At 39.6% G+C, this 16,287-nt stretch overlaps 1 protein-coding gene across 6 annotated transcripts in view; it reads right to left on the bottom strand.

The window, feature by feature from the left end:
• LOC140209516 (copine-8-like) overlaps positions 1 to 16,287 on the bottom strand; it is a 669,962-nt gene that overhangs the window by 236,289 nt on the left and 417,386 nt on the right. For all 6 annotated transcript variants that reach the window (XM_072277770.1, XM_072277771.1, XM_072277769.1 and 3 more), the window contains one exon: positions 9,360 to 9,435. In XM_072277770.1, coding sequence (XP_072133871.1) covers positions 9,360 to 9,435 — 76 coding nt within the window. The remainder of the gene's footprint in view (positions 1 to 9,359; positions 9,436 to 16,287) is intronic.

The following is a 16,287-nucleotide window of genomic DNA, read 5'->3' as shown; positions in this document are numbered from 1 at the left end:
ATGGAGGTAGTGCAGAGGAGGTTCACCAGATTGATTCCAGAGATGAGGGGGTTAGACTATGAGGAGGGATTGAGTCACCTGGGACTGTACTTGATGAAATTCAGAAGTATGAGAGGAGATCTTACAGAAACGTATAAAATTAGGAAAGGGATAGATAAAATAGAAACAGAAAGTTGTTTCCACTGGTAGGGAGTCTAGAACTAGGGGACATAGCCTCAGAATTCGGAGGAGTAAACTTAGGACAGAGATGAGGAGGAAATGCTTTTCCCAAAGAGTGGTGAATCTAATTGTCAATGGCATCCCCTATCTCCCATCAAAACCTGAGAATGGACTCAGCCAAATAAACACAGTCCTACCGCACACTGCCATACTGGGCTGAGAGACTTCTAACGAGATTGCTAATGGGGCTGCTTGGTCATTGCCCACCACTGCAGGTGCTAGCATCAAACAAAGTTCAAAAAATGATGTTATTTTAAAATCACGATCTGTCGAAAAACCCTAATTGAGATACCCTACGCTAGACCTATATTGGAGCTGGATCATGTCACGTATTAAGATGGTTTTTCAAAGTCTTGTATAAAATTGTGCCTTAGGCTACATTTTTATTCACATTACTTTGGCTTATGGTTTTAGTAACTTTATTTTTCAACATTGTCAATAAATTTTCCTGTTGTAAATAGCATTCAGTAAAATCAATTCACAATTTTTATTTAAATTAAATTTACCGAGCCTACCCTTCAGAAAGAGTTATGAAAGGGAAATAAAGAGGTGAATTTCAAGAAAGGTAAGCTAAGCTTAACTACCTGTTTTTTTTCAAGAAAGGTTGGCTAAAAATTCATTCTCTACTCAAAAGAGCGCTGACAATTATTATATCTACAGCTTACTGATCACACAAGCATACTGTGAGCTGTAGATAGAATCATTTTTATGCAGGGGTTCCCCAAGTCCTGAAAATTATTTCAAGGGTTCTCCAGGGCAAAAGGCTGCTCTATGAACTAAAACGGGCAGAGCACAGAAGAGGAGCACCTGGATCCTTGGTGACTACCAGAACAAGTAAAACGTATAATATTTATGTAGTATTATAAGCATTGTAACATATAAGATGCAATCAGTAATATTTAAGAACAAGAACATTAAAAAAGGAAGGAATGTGAAAAGACATAAAAAATGGCAGTGGGAAAATTAGTCATTTAAATATGGCATTCATAAAATCTCCATCAATTTTAAACGTACAAGGATAAGCCCCCATTGTTTAATTGCTTTCTGAGAAGGAGAAATTGAATAAGGGTTATGAACAATATTCCTGCCGATAACTTAGTAATTATTGGACTTAAATTTCTCTTGTAAGATTAATGGGCAACTAAATCTGGAAAGAAGTATTAGGAGGTTAGGAGTGAGGTGCCATCTTATAGAAACTATTGTGCAAAAAGCAGTGGTTTATCATTTGTGTGGTAATCATCCTTCAGTACTTATTGCAAGCAAATTTTCATATTCATAAAGGAAGGTGATATTCACAAGTTCTAATATTTCAGCAACTTCTGGGTTTTTAAACTTAGAACAAATATATTTCTACTAGTCTAATATTTGGACCACAAAGGAGGTCTAGAGTGCTCACCATTTTAACAAAGTAAACTGGACTGCATATTTCCTGGGTTCATAATGTGCATTGTTAAACAGAAAGATCAGGATGTTGCAGTCTAGTTTTACTGTATTCCTACAGACTCCATTAAACTTGTAGCTTGATACAACCTGTTTAGAAATAAATCATATATGTAGTTAGCCATACAACCTGTCAGAACAATGGTGCACTCAAGTGCAAGTGAATTTTTAAATTTTTAACTATTGACAAATACTGTATTTTTAAACACTGAAAACTTACTTTTACTTCAGCTGCTTTAGACCTTCAGATAGTAATCATTGTTGGAAATTTTTAAAACTGTTACTCTTTTCTCCTCTTTGCATTACTTTTCTTTCTTCTTTAACTTGCCTTCAGTTCTATAATATTACAATGAATTGTAATTTAAGGTAACGACTCAGTGTAACTGAGTGAAGAGATTTCACGATGATTTGTCTTCTGTCCCATTTACTTAATGCCATGGATTCCCAACGGAGCCTGAATACATGTTACCATACAAAAAGGCCACAGGAAATCTGCAGAGAGCCCCCACTGAGCACATCTACAAGAAGTGCTGATGCAAGAAAGCAGTATCCATTATCAAGGACCCCAACATTCAGGCCATGCTACCTTAGGTCCCCCACCATCAAGCTGAGGAACAATTACTATCCCTCAACCATCAGGCTCCTGAACCAGAGTGGATAACATCACATACCCCAACCCTGAACTGATTCCTCAACCTATGGGCTCACTTTCAAGGACTCTACGACTTATACGCATATTTAGTTTTATCTGTCTATATATCTATTTATTTATTATTTTTCCATACTTGCACAGCTTGCCTTCTTTTGGAGATTGGCTATTTGTCTGTGTTTGTGTGTAGATTTTCATAGATTTTATTGTGTTTCTTTGTATTTACTGCGCATGTCCACAAAAAATGAATTTCAGGGTTGTATATAGTGACATGTATGCACTTTGTTAATAAATTTACTTGGAAATTTGAATTTTGAAGCAAAAGAAACAGAGATTATTCTTTCATCGCTATATCTGGTCTATCCTGTTACATTTTCTCACATTATTTCAAGGACATAAAATTCCTAAATTATTTTTCATATATATTCTCTTAAATAACATTTCCATAAAATCAGAAGGTGTTTTTCAAGTTTTAGCTGCTTTCTCACCATTAACACATTTTGCCCATCGGAGAAATGAAGTTCTACAGAATTATACTTTAATGTGACAACCTGCTAGTATACTACAGTACGCCCCTAACGTACAACTCCATTTTTCAGTGTATCTTTGCCAATCCCTGTGTACAATCCAGAGCACTTCACGCAATTCAGGTGAAAAGAAATGGATTGTTAAAATGGTGGTTTAACTCTCAATGAGAGCATAGAAACTCAATCAGCAGAGGATAAATGGTATCTTCTCAGCAATTGGATTGTAGTTAAAGCTTGGAGGCTAGATAGGATTGATTGAAAAACTGTCAAGTCTATAAAAATATGTCCTTAATAGCACCTGGCATCCTATTTTTTCAAGAAGAGAGCTATTGGGTTGTAAAACAGATGCTATTTCACAGAAGATGCATCTGTAAATTTCCAAGTAAAAGTATCTTATCCAAATTCATCATAAGATTCTATAAGTTATAGAATATACCTTCTTAAAATAAATCTAGTCAAGTGCCTGTCTTCTGGATCATGTTTTTTTGTAACTCTTTGATGAAATTTATGAAATGTTTCCTTTGGATTTGCTGATATTCATGACTTGCTAAATTTAACTATTGTTTCCAAAGGGCTGTGTATTTCAATGTTTATTCTTTTAAAAAATAATCCATGCCACATACACTGAGTCAAGGGAAATCAATTTCCTTTGTTTAATTAATATATGATTTATATTTAAATACTCAAATGCATTTGGTACAGATGACATCGAGCTGTGATCTCTGTCGAGGTCATAGTTCAGTCTTAGCTATATTTTAGGTTCACAGGGATGGTTTTGGTGAGGGAGGAGTTAAGGATTGGGTTAGCATTTATTGATAGGGATGTAAGGGAGTTAAAGGGCATGTCTGAGTCTAGACCTCTGCTCCACGTGAGGTCTAGTTCAATCCCAGGTTCGGGCACTTACATTGACATGTTTGAAGTCCTCATCCAGGGTCCTCATTCTGGTGAGTCCTGGGGTTGATACCAAAGGTTGATTGGAAGTCTGGAAGTTAAGGCCTGATGGCCAGAGCCCTGGGTCAGTACGGTCACTGGAAAAGTTGAAGGCCCAGTGTCTGTGAATCCCCGAGTTCACTGGAGGCTGGAGACCCAAAGGCCTGTCCTGGGGTTGGAAGACTGTGTGTGTTCATGCGTATGTGGGTTGGTGAATGGGAAGGAGCTAAGGAGCTTGTTTTGCTGTTATTGTTTTGTTGCTGTTGTTCTGTTGTTGTTGTTGCTTGTGCTGTTATGCAAGCATGATAGAGACACCATGTTGGTGCTGGATGAGTGGTGACGCTTACCGGCTGCGTCTAGCACATCCTTGGGTTGATTGTTAACATAAATGACACATTCCACTGTATAAATGAATCTGAATCTACAAATCACCAATCATGGCAGCTTAGTCCACATTCCTCTTTCCTATTTTAGAGGCTTTACTCTCTCTGTTGGCCTGGAATTTCTTTAACATTTGGGTTGCACACATGATCATTGATATGAAGGGTACACATTTCTTTAACATCTAACTCATCTAACCAATGCCATCTTCACAACAAAACAAAATCAAATAGTATCCTCTGGGTATGGGGAGCTAAAATGAGCAGATATGGTGAGAGAAAGTGAAAGTGAAAGGAGGAAAGAGGGAAAAGTGCAAGTTTGAGTTTATTGTCACCTGACTATACATACAGTATACAAACAAATGAAACAACGCTCCTCTAAACCAAAGTGCACCCACACATCATATAAAGCAAAATATTACCATAAATAAGTTAATAAAAAATAATGGAAAAATGCATGTAGTTCTCAGCACAGGTAAACAGCAAACTCCTAGTGATGAGACCTTAGAGGTGGCAGGATAGTCACTAGTCTCAGAGTCTGAGAGTAGAAGCTGTTAGTCAGTCCGGCAGTCCTAGTCTTGACACCCCTGTACCTCCTTCCTGATGGTAGTGAGTCAAAGATATTGTGGGATGGGTGGTAGGTATCCTCAACAATGCTTTGAGCCCTTCATCTACAATGCTTCCAGTAAATGTCACAAATAACGGAGGAGGGAGAACCCGGTGATCATCTAGGTGTTTATTACTGTCCTCTGCTGGGCCTTGTGGTCCAATGCCTTGCAGCTTCTGTGACACACAATGATGCAGCCAGACAGCACACTCACGTTGGTGCTCCTGTAAAAAGTTGTTAGAATGGGGGCGGGAAGCCTTGCATGCCTCAGTCTCCTCTGAAGGTGTAGATGCTGCTGTGCCTTCTTGACTAATGAGGAGGTGTTGTGGATTCTGGTTAGATTTCTCAATGTGTGCACAACAAGGAACTTTGTGCTCCTCACTCTCTCTCCACAGCAAAGCTACTGGTGTGCAAAGGAGAGTAGTTGACCCGCGTCTTCCTGAAGTCCACAATCATCTCTTTTGTTTGGTCCACATTGAGACACAAGATAGTTGTTCTCACATCATTTGACAAGCCTCTCTACCTCCTAGCTGTATGCTAACTTATCATTTTTGCTGATGAGGCCAGCTACTATTGTAACATCAGCAAACTCGATGATGTGGTCTGAGCTGGATCCAGCAGTACAGTTGTGAGTCAGCAAAGTGAACAGCAACAGAATGAGCATGTAGCCCTGTGGACATCAGTGCTCAGTGTGGTGGAGATTGAGATGTTGCTGCCAATTCAGACTGACTGGGGTCCTTCGGTCAAGAAGTCAAAGATGCAGTTACATAAAGCAGTGGTGAGTCCCAATGAGGATAGTTTACATACACCAGCCTCGGAGGGATTTAAAAATAATATAAGAAGAATGCAGGCTAAATATAAGTCAGAACAAGGAGTGAACTCCAGTAATTGTGAATGTTGGTCTAAGCAGTGAGATGCACAATGCCTGCACATAATCCTTGATGAGACAAAAATAAAACTGTATGATTAAAACTATTACTTTCCTTGGGATGTAATTTTAAATCACCATAGCTATGTGATCTAAATCAGGGGTCCCCAACCTTTTTCGCACTGCGGACCAGTTTCATATTGACAATATTCTTGCGGACCGGCCGACCGGGAGGGGGCGGTGGGGGTGGTGGTAGGGTTGCCAACGAACAAGAGTAGCAGCCAAATACCTTGGGTTTACCACAAGAAAGACTACAATGACCGTGAAGCCTTGCGTGGGCAGCAGTGCGCATGCGTGTACATGCTGAATTTTTTTCTACAAATCGTTTCTGGCGATTCTTTTCAAGGGGGGGGTGTTAATCATGAACGCAATATAGGTGATAAGTGGCTAATACACTCAATTTCGTTTCTAAAAGGGTTTATCTAATGAATTTAATACTAAGCATACAGCGCATATTTTCCTCACATGAATATAGCGGTAAGTCAATTATCAGGGGAGGACAGGGGAGCTTGAAGTAAGCGTTGAACGAACTTCCAGTAGAAGTGGTAGAGGCAGGTTCGGTATTATCATTTAAAAGAAAAACTGTATAGGTATATGGACAGGAAAGGAATGGAGGGTTATGGGCTGAGTGCAGGTCGGTGGGACTAGGTAAGAGTAGCATTCGTCACGGACTAGAAGGACAGAGATCGTCTGTTTCCATGCTGTAATTGTTATATGGTTATACAAGTCAATAGCATCATAACATTTTAAGTAACGTTTGGATATTAAACACACAGCACTCATTTTCCCCGTATGAACATGTAAAATCATTGCAACACACCAATATCGCTGAATTAGTGGGAGCCCAGGGCTTGTTTTCCTGCAACAAGATGGTCCCATCGAAGGGTGATGGGAGACAGCGATACTCGAAGGGGGTTCCTTATGTCCAGTCTATTCCGCAATCTAGTTTTCATTGCATTCATTGCAGAGATATGTTGGAAATGGAAGCAACAAGTTTTCAGTGCTTTCATGGCTATCTCAGGATATTTAGCCTTGACTTTGATCCAGAATGCCGGCAGAGATGTTATGACAAACATGATTTTCAGCCCGCCGTTATTTGTAAGGTCGAGGAGTTGATCTCCTTCCCGCGCTGACATGGATGACGTGTGCGTAATGACCTCGCGTGCATTCAAGCTCAACAGTGGGCGTGACAGAGAATGAGGAAAAGTGCAGCTGACTCCTATCGCCAAATCATGTCGTTTCCTTGCGGCCTGGTAGCGCATGTTTTGCGGCCTGGTACTGGTCCGCAGCCCAGTGGTTGGGGACCGCTGATCTAAATGACTTTCATGACCATGGAATGATTGTTGGTGCCAGATGAGGTGGTTTGAGTATCTCAGAAACTGCTAATCTTCTGGGGTTTTCACGCACAACAATCTGTAAACTTTACAGAGAATGGTGCTAGAAACCAAATACTTCCAGTGAATGGCAGTTCTGTGGGCGAAAATGGCTTGTTAACGACAGAGGAGTATGGCCCAACTGGTTCAAGCTAACTGGAAGGCGACAGTAACTCAGATAACCACATATAGTATTACAACAGTGGTGTGCAGAAGAGCACCTCTGGATGCACAACACATCAAACCTTGAAGTCAACAGGCTACAGCAGCAGAAACCACAAACGTACAATCAGTGTCCATCTTAATAGATATAGATACAGGAGGCACCTAATAAAGCGGCCACAGAGCCAATCTGCAATTTTAGCATATCGATGTCATCTCATATATTTTAAAATCAATTATGCACTTCACTAAAATAATGGATAAACATTATTCTAGGATTCTAAGCATTTATTCATCAACATTTTCCATTATAATTTCTTAATTCACTTTCATTCATCAAAAGAATGCAGGTCAAAGGAAGTTATACTGAATTGCATGGTGCTAAAAATGAACCATGCCTTGGAGTACTGCGCCCAGCCTTGCCTTACCTTACCAAAACACAAAAGAACTCTTCAATTCTTGAAGGCAATTCAAGCTGATCTGAAGAACTAGAGCACTAAACTATGAATAGAGAGATTGAGGCTCTTCATGTTGGAAGTAAAAGAACCATGCAGGGGCAAAAAAAATCAAAGTTCAAAGTACAGATATGTCACTAAATACCAACCTGAGATTCATCATGGTAAAAGCAAATGAATATTACTTCAAAGTAAGTCTCAACAGAGGAAATTTATAATTCATACAAGCTGAGGTCACTGTTTGATATATGTCTCGATGAACTATTGGAACAAAAGCGTCATTAAAGAGCAACTGAGAGATTTTACTCTGGATGCATGAGCTGAATGGAATAGCAAGTGGTGAAGATCTGGATCTCACTTTTAAGTGGAAAAAGAATCAGTCAGGAAATTAGATATGCATTTGAAGTAAAATAACTTACAAAGCAATAGGAAATTGAGACTAGATGAATTGATTTATATGGGACTTGCGTGGACTTGACAATATAAATGGTGTTTTTATGCTATAATCTTTCTGTGATTCTTTGCAGATACACTTTCAAACATTTACTCTCCTCTTGAGCATCCTTTTCAGTAACTTGGCCTATTCACTGCCAACATACAAATGACCTACCATTAATGAAATAATTAAATACTAGTCATTTGAATTGTATTCTTTAATGTTAACATGTAAACCTCACACATATGCTACTCACCTTTGCTATCTCACAGTGGAATTCCCATTTCTCTTTAACTCCATTGACCATTCAAATACATACAGATCTGAACTTCAGATCTGCCTACCACAAACTGTCACACAATCTGTTCTACCCACTATTTCACTCCCTCCTTCTGTTCAGAAATCTGGCTAATGATGATCCTATTAACACTTGGCATTTTTCAACATATTAATTGCACATGTCAGAGCAAATTGCTTGTGTTTATCTATCCAGCAAATTTAGTCAATTTATTTTATACACTATTCACATACATACATACAGGAAGAAGGCAGGAGATTGGGGCTGAGAGGAAAATTGGATCAGCCATGATGAAATGGCGGAGCAGACTTGATGGGACAAATGGCCTAATTATGCTCTCATATGTTATGGCCTTATGACAGATTTATATACAAAAGTGTTAGGCACATATATATGGCTAGAGTGCTCAGGACATTTGCACAGTACTGTATTTGTCAATGTGGAGTGGAGAGTGAGTTTGTAAATCTGGCGGGAGCAAAGGATGTTGGGAATGTGGAGACTGGAGCACTGCGGGAGGGGTGTGGGACAGGTGGCAGAGAAGGAGTGACAAAGGCAATGGTCAGCACAGGTGCAGACACGCCCAGCCCTGAGACACCAGGCAAGGTCATTTGATCCCAAACAATCGATTGATTGATCATTATAGAATGTCTCTCTGGTGTTTCCCACTCCCTCTCATCTTTTCTGTTTCCCAACCATAAATCCCTTCTGCCTGCCCCCTTCCCACTCTCAATCCTCAATGGAGAGCCATATCAGAATCAGGTTTATCATCACTCACATATGTCATGATTTTTTTTTGCGGCAGCTGTGCAGTTCAAAATATTACATTACTACATACTGTGCAAAATCCTCAGGCACTTATACAAAAGAGGAATTATATTTCAATATACTGTGAATGTAAAATGTGTGCATTTCTAAACAGCTGCATTAAGTACTAGGACTATCAAAACGTGCTTACCTCATAAACATTGAATTGGCTCTGTCCTCTAGCAAGTTCCCGAAAGCTTGTTGTAAATTCACCAATGAAGTCATGGCTGTAATCACAAAAAGACAAATTCATCTCTATCCCAGGAGTAACAGCATTGTAATAAATGAAACCTTGCTTCACAATGCTTCAAGTCAGCATATCAATTCCTTTACAATGAAGTTGAGTACGGTGTACAAGAATAATTAATGAATCACAGTAATACGTTCAATATTAACTCATTAGCCCTTCAATTACAAACCTTGCACAAACTGATGGATAATTTTCATTTCCCTCATCCCTCTCAGTTATTTACTTATAGTTTATACCAAAGCATTTGTAAATAAATCACAACACGGTGGCAAACTGCTTTGAATGAAAGCAGGCTTTGGACAGAAGGGAAATATAGAGTGCAGAAGCATTTAAAATGGGAACATAAGTAAATTGCATTATCAATAGACATAGTTACAATACAATGGACTGATGCTCCTTTATTCAGAAACATTTTCTATTTTCTTGAAACAGCGTACTTTCTTAATGAAGGCACCCTTGTATGTTACTTAAGTGAGTAAGCAAAGTCAATGCGGTAATTGAACAGGGAAAGCAGACATGCCTCGCAACAATTCAACCAACAAACGGTAAAGTAAGCAATGCAGAACCTCTGTAAGAAAATCTAAATTAGACTAGTGAATTCAATGTTAAATCAGGTAAAGAAAGGAAAGTAAATAAGCAAAAAGAGAAAGAGAAAGAACATGAAAAAATGAAGTTGGAAAAAGCTTTGGGAAAATATTCTTAACAATATCTGAAGAAACGAATTTGTGCACTTTTAAAAGACAGAGTAATTGAATGTCAATATTAAAGGCATTAATGCCTTTAGACTAAAATGGACAACTTGTAATTTTCTGTGGCAACTTAAGTTTGTACCCCTGCTGCAAATACAGGAGCTTCCTGCTGTTTAATACTGCACACATCAAAGTTGCTGGTGAACGCAGCAGGCCAGGCAGCATCTCTAGGAAGAGGTACAGTCAACATTTCAGGCTGAGACCCTTCATCAGGACGAAGGGTCTCTTCCTAGAGATGCTGCCTGGCCTGCTGCGTTCACCAGCAACTTTGATGTGTGTTGCTGGAATTTCCAGCATCTGCAGAATTCCTCGTGTTTATGCTGTTTAATACTAATCAGTTGTGAACCGGAGAACATGATGCTGCTTCAGTACGGTTATAGAGGAACAATAGGTATCTGTCAGCAAGCTATACATTTTCTTAAACAAAATACCGTAGATATGTAAAATTTTAAAAGTTCAGCAATACCAAAAGAGAGAAAAATAATGCTTATGTTTCAGGTCAGTGGAAGTTCGAACTGGTCTTTCAGTAGTTAACTGCCATTGATCTGATGTTCAACTGTTTCTTGTTCCACAGGTGAAGATCAGACTAGATATAAAGATTAGTCTTATTTTTCATATGTACATCAAAACATATGGTAAAATGCATTGTTTGCATCAAATCAAATCAGTGAGAAATATTGGCATACTTCCGGCACTGATGTAACACACCCACAATTCACTAACCTTAACCATACGTCTTTGGAATGTGGAAGGAAACCGGAGCACCCAAAGGAAATCTAAGCAGTCACGGGGAGAATGTACAAACTCCTTACAGACAGCAGCGGGAATCAAATCCCGATCTTACTGCTGTAACGCACTGCGCTAACTGCTACGCTGCTGTGCTGCCCGCTGCCAAGTCAGGTATTGCCTGACTCGCTGAGAGTGCTTGCTACTTGCCGCCTTGCTACTTTCCCCAGTCGGTTTTATTACCTCTGGACCTCTTCATTCAACCACACATCTGGCCTCACCTAAAGTAAGTTCATCATTTGTATATAAATAAATGTGAGCATTGTCAGACTTGCTGTAATTTTAGCAATAACTTCTGGCACCAAACAGCTTCAAGAATTTATATATGTGTAAACCAAGTTTGCATTTGCATCCAATAATTATGCAGAAATATCAGGGAAAAGAGAAAAATATCTTTTTATGCAACTGCTATTGAATCATAATTTAAAATCTGAATTTCCTAACTTATGCAGCAGTGTTGGGAGATTTATGTATCAGTTTTGTCATATCTTAGGAACTGCTCATTTTTATAATTTCATCTTGCCAAAATCTAATAGATTTTGTAACATCATTAACCCACCAAGCCTGCCATCTGTTTACTGGTTATGTTTCCTGATCTAAATAATACCCTGCAGTGTGTTACATAATAAGAGCTTGATCTTCACACTATGCTTCATCTCAATGTCTTGTAATAAATTCCAATCTGATCCGACTGTGAAGCTTCAGTTCAATAAAAGTCATAAAGTATATGAAGCTATCTCCCAATCTGTGCAGTTGGTTCCCATCATAAACTGGTATATAACATACCAGCTTATTTTTATTGTCCGTTACCTCCACTCACAGATGGATTTGACTATTCACTTTGTTCACCTGACATAAATACAGCTGTTAATTCAGAATCAGAATCAGTTTTGTTATCACCAGCATGTCATGAAATTTGTTAACTTAGTAGCAGCAGTACAATGCAAAACATGATAATACAGAAAGAAAAAATAAGTAAATCAATTACACTAAGTATGTATAAGGATATTAAATAGATTCAAAATAATGCAAAACAGAAATAATACATATTTTAAAAAAGTGAGGTAGTATTCATGGGTTCAATGTCCATTTAGAAATCAGATGGCAGAGGGGAAGAAGCTGTTCCTAAATCACTGAGTATGTGCTTTGAGGCTTCTGTACCTTCTTCCTGATGGTAACAATGAGAAGAGGGCATGTCCTGGGTGATGAGGATCCTTAATAATGGATGTCGCCTTTCTGAGACACCTCTCTTTGAGCATGTCTTGGCTTCTACGGAGGCTAGTACCCAAAATGGAGCTGACTAATTTTTAAAAACTGTCTGTAGCTTCGTTTGATCCTGTGCAGTAGCCCCCTATACCAGACAGTGATGCAACCTATCAGACAGCTCTCCACGGTACATCTATAGAAGTTTTTGAGTGTTTTCGTTGACAAATCAAACATCTTCAAGCTCCTGATGAAATGTAGCAGCATCAATCAGTTGGGACCAGGTTAGAACCTCAGAGATCCTAACAATCGGAAACTTCCTGGATTTTGGAAACACTTCCAACTTAATGTCATAAAATCATAGAATTATTGAACACTATAGCACAGAAATAGGCCCCTCAGCCCACCCAGACTATACTGAACCATTAATCTGTCTAGTCCCATCCACCTACTCCCAAACCTTAGCCCACCATCCTTCTCCCATCCATGTACCTATCCAAATTTCTCTTAAATGTCAAAATCAACCCCTCATCCACCACTTGCAGTGGCAACTCGGAGGGAGTTCGGAGGGAGTTTGGAAGGAGGAGAAGATGGCGGCATGACGCAGCGCACGTGGCCGCTTTGAATAATATCGTATTTGTGAAGTAGGATGCCGTGCACAATCCTGATTTGATGGAGATAGACGTGAAGAAGCACAGAGGAACATCTGGAGAAACTTCCAAAACGCCTGCTTTGCTGCCGCTGCTACTGTGAAATTGAGAATCTCTGGAGGGGAAGGCCCCATATCCTCAGCTTTGCCTATTACCTGTTGCTGGGGACGGGGTCGAAGCGCTCAGCAGAGATGGTGCTTGGTGCCGGAGGGCTGGTCGGAGGCTCAACGTTTTCGGACGGACTCACAGTCGGACTGTGGTCGGGTGCTTCCAGGATGCTGCATCGGCAAGTTTGCAGCGCTGGAAGCTCATGGAAGGGAGTTTCTCCTTTCAACCGTCTGCGTGAAATGATGGGACTTTCAAGAGACTTTGAGACTTTTTTTTACTTGCCCATGGTCTGTTCTTCATCAAATTACTGTATTGCTTTGCACTGTTGTAACTATATGTTATAATTATGTGGTTTTTGTCCGTTTTTTTAGTCTTGATTTGTCTTGTGTTTCTGTGATGTCATTCTGGAGGAACAAATTGTATCATTTCTTAATGCATGCATTACTAAATGACAATAAAAGAGGACTGCATGTCCTCATAATCTAAAAAAAAACTCAATCCACAATCTCACCACCCTGAGACTGAAGTTCTCTCTCAAGTTTCCCTTAAACATTTCACCTTTCACCCTTCACCCATGACCTCTAGTTGTAATCTCATCCAACCTCAGTGGTAAAACCCTGCTTACGTTTACCCCATCTATACCCTCATAATTTTGTATACCTCCATCAAATCCCCCTTCAATCTTCTATATCCTAGGAATAAAATCTTAACCAATTCAACCTTTCCCTATAACTCAGGTCCTCAAGGCCCAGCAACATCTTTGTAAATTTTCTCTATACTCTTTCAATCTCATTTACATCATTCCTTTAGGCAAGTAACCAAAACTGGCCACATTACTCCAAATTAGGTCTCACCAACATCTTATACAATTTCAACATAACTCCTTAACTCCTATACTCAATACATTGATTTATGAAGGCCAATATGCCAAAAACTTTCTTTATGACCCTATCTACCTGTGAAACCATTGTCAAGGAATTACTGATTTGTATTCCCACTTCCCTCACCTTTACCGCTCTCCTCAGAGCTCTACTGCTCACCGTGAAAGACCTACCCCACTTAGTCCTCCACACTTGTTTGTATTAAATTCAATCTGCCAGTCCATTTTTCTAGCTGGTTCAGATCCCACCTCAAGCTTTGATAGTCTTCCTCACTGTCCACTACACCCCAATCTTGGTGTCATTTGCAAATTTGCTGATCCAGCTTACCACATTATCACCTAGACAGTTGATATAGATGACAAACAGCTACCGACCCCCACTGATCCTTGCGGCATACAGTAGCCACAGGCTTCCAGTCAGAGCGGTATCTACTTACTACCACTCTTTGGCTTCTTCCCCAAAGCCATTTTACTACCTTACGAGGGGTGATTGATAAGTTTGTGGCCTAAGGTAGAAGGAGTCAATTTTAGAAAATCTAGCACAATTATTTTTCAGTATAGTCCCCTCCTACAATTACACACTTAGTCCAGCGTTCGTGGAGCATACGGATCCCTTCTTTGTAAAAGTCGGCGTCTTGGACCTCCAGTAAGCGGTCCACGGCGGGGTGATTGATAAGTTTGTGGCCTAAGGTAGAAGGAGATGAGTTATTAACTTCAAACTTTCTGCATAATGACTCAAAGGGGTGACTTGAACGTGCATGTAATGACAACTGTATAGCTCATCACCTTCTATCTTAGGCCACAAACTTATCAATCAACCTTTTTATTGGTCCTTGCAAGTGCCTAATTATGCACAATGCATGTTTCCTTGGGACTGTGGCAGCAAAAAGTTCCAACTGCCCGTTTTTGCTTATTTTAAACAACTATCTCTCCTTTACACAATCAATTGTCTCCTCAGGACTGTGGTATGTTAAATGTGCTGACTGCCACTGTTCACTTATTTTAACCTCTCTCCCCCTTTATACAATCTAGTGTCTCCTCAGGACTGTGGTGTGCAAAGTGTTTCTACTGCCCCTGCCCACTTCTTTTAAACTCTCTTGTTGTGTATATATCAGTAACAATTGAGCAATATTGTAAAAACATTGTTTGATTAAGCATTCCTTGTTTATTAAATAATTAATTATGGTTATATTACGTGAATGGCATATATCATCGCGCCAATTTGTCATATGTACCCGCTTTGCTTGAAGTTAAAAAAAGAATTTGAGACCCGCTCTCCTGGGCTCCCGCCTTCTTCATTTCAATTAGTTTTATGTCTTAGAGTTACAAAACATAACATCTCTCTCCCTCTCCGTTGTGTGCAATCGGGTCTGTGGCACACAAAGTGTGCTGACTGCCCCACTCGCTCCTTTTAAACTCTCTCTTCCTCTACTCAATCCGGCGTCTCCTCGGGACTGTGGCACACAAAATGTGTCGACTGCCCCTGCTCGCTCCTCTTAAACTTTCTCTTCCTCTACACAATCTGGTGTCTCCTCAGGACGGAGGCATGCAAAATGTTAAAAATACTTTGCAAAGTCTAAACTTAAAAGAGTTTTCCTGAATATAGTGAATGTATATTAATACTGCGTGCATGATGAAGTATGCCATTCATGTACATATAACCATAATGAATTATTTAAATAAGGAATGCTTAATAATATGTAAAATTTTAAACATAAATGCCCAAGAATGAAAATGCTGAAACAGCTTTTGATATAAAATAACTGAATTCTGTAGCTTCAGGAAAAATTGAACACGGTCTGAAAACAAAATTGTGTTTCATAAAATCATGGTATTATATATTCATAAGCACAGAACTGGGCTCTTCAGCTCACTTCATCCACGCTGATCAAATTGTCTGCCTGAGCTAGGCCTATTTGCTTACATTTGGCCCATATTCCTCTCAGAATCTTATGTCAAGAAATTTGTTGTTTTGCAACAGCAGTACAGTACAAAATAAAAATTATAATAAATTATAATAAGAAATGTAATTAAAAAATAAGTAGTGCAGAAAGAGAGCAAAAATAGTGAGTTAATGTTCCTTATCCATCCAGAAATCTGACGGCGGAGGGGAGGAAGTTGTTTCAAAGATCCGTCTCTTCAGTTTGCTGCATCTGCTCTCGAATGGTAGCAATAAGAAGAGAGCATGTCCTGGGTGATGAGATTCTTTAATGATGGATTGTGCCTTTTCTGTGGCATCCCTTTTGAAGATATCCTCAGTGTAGGGGAAGCTAGTGCCCATGAGATGTTGACACCAAAGAACCTGAAAGTGCTCACTCTTTCCACCGCTAACCCCTTGATGAGGACTGGTGTATGTTCCCAGGACTTCCCTTCAGGAAGTCCACGATCAATTCTTTGGTCTTTCTGATGCTGAGTGTAAGGTTGTTCTTGCAACACCACCCAGCCAGCCCATC

Source organism: Mobula birostris, chromosome 14 (assembly GCF_030028105.1).
Source record: "Mobula birostris isolate sMobBir1 chromosome 14, sMobBir1.hap1, whole genome shotgun sequence".
Lineage (NCBI taxonomy): Eukaryota > Metazoa > Chordata > Chondrichthyes > Myliobatiformes > Myliobatidae > Mobula > Mobula birostris.
Note: the sequence above shows the minus strand (reverse complement) of the source record. Positions and strands in the feature narration are given on the sequence as shown.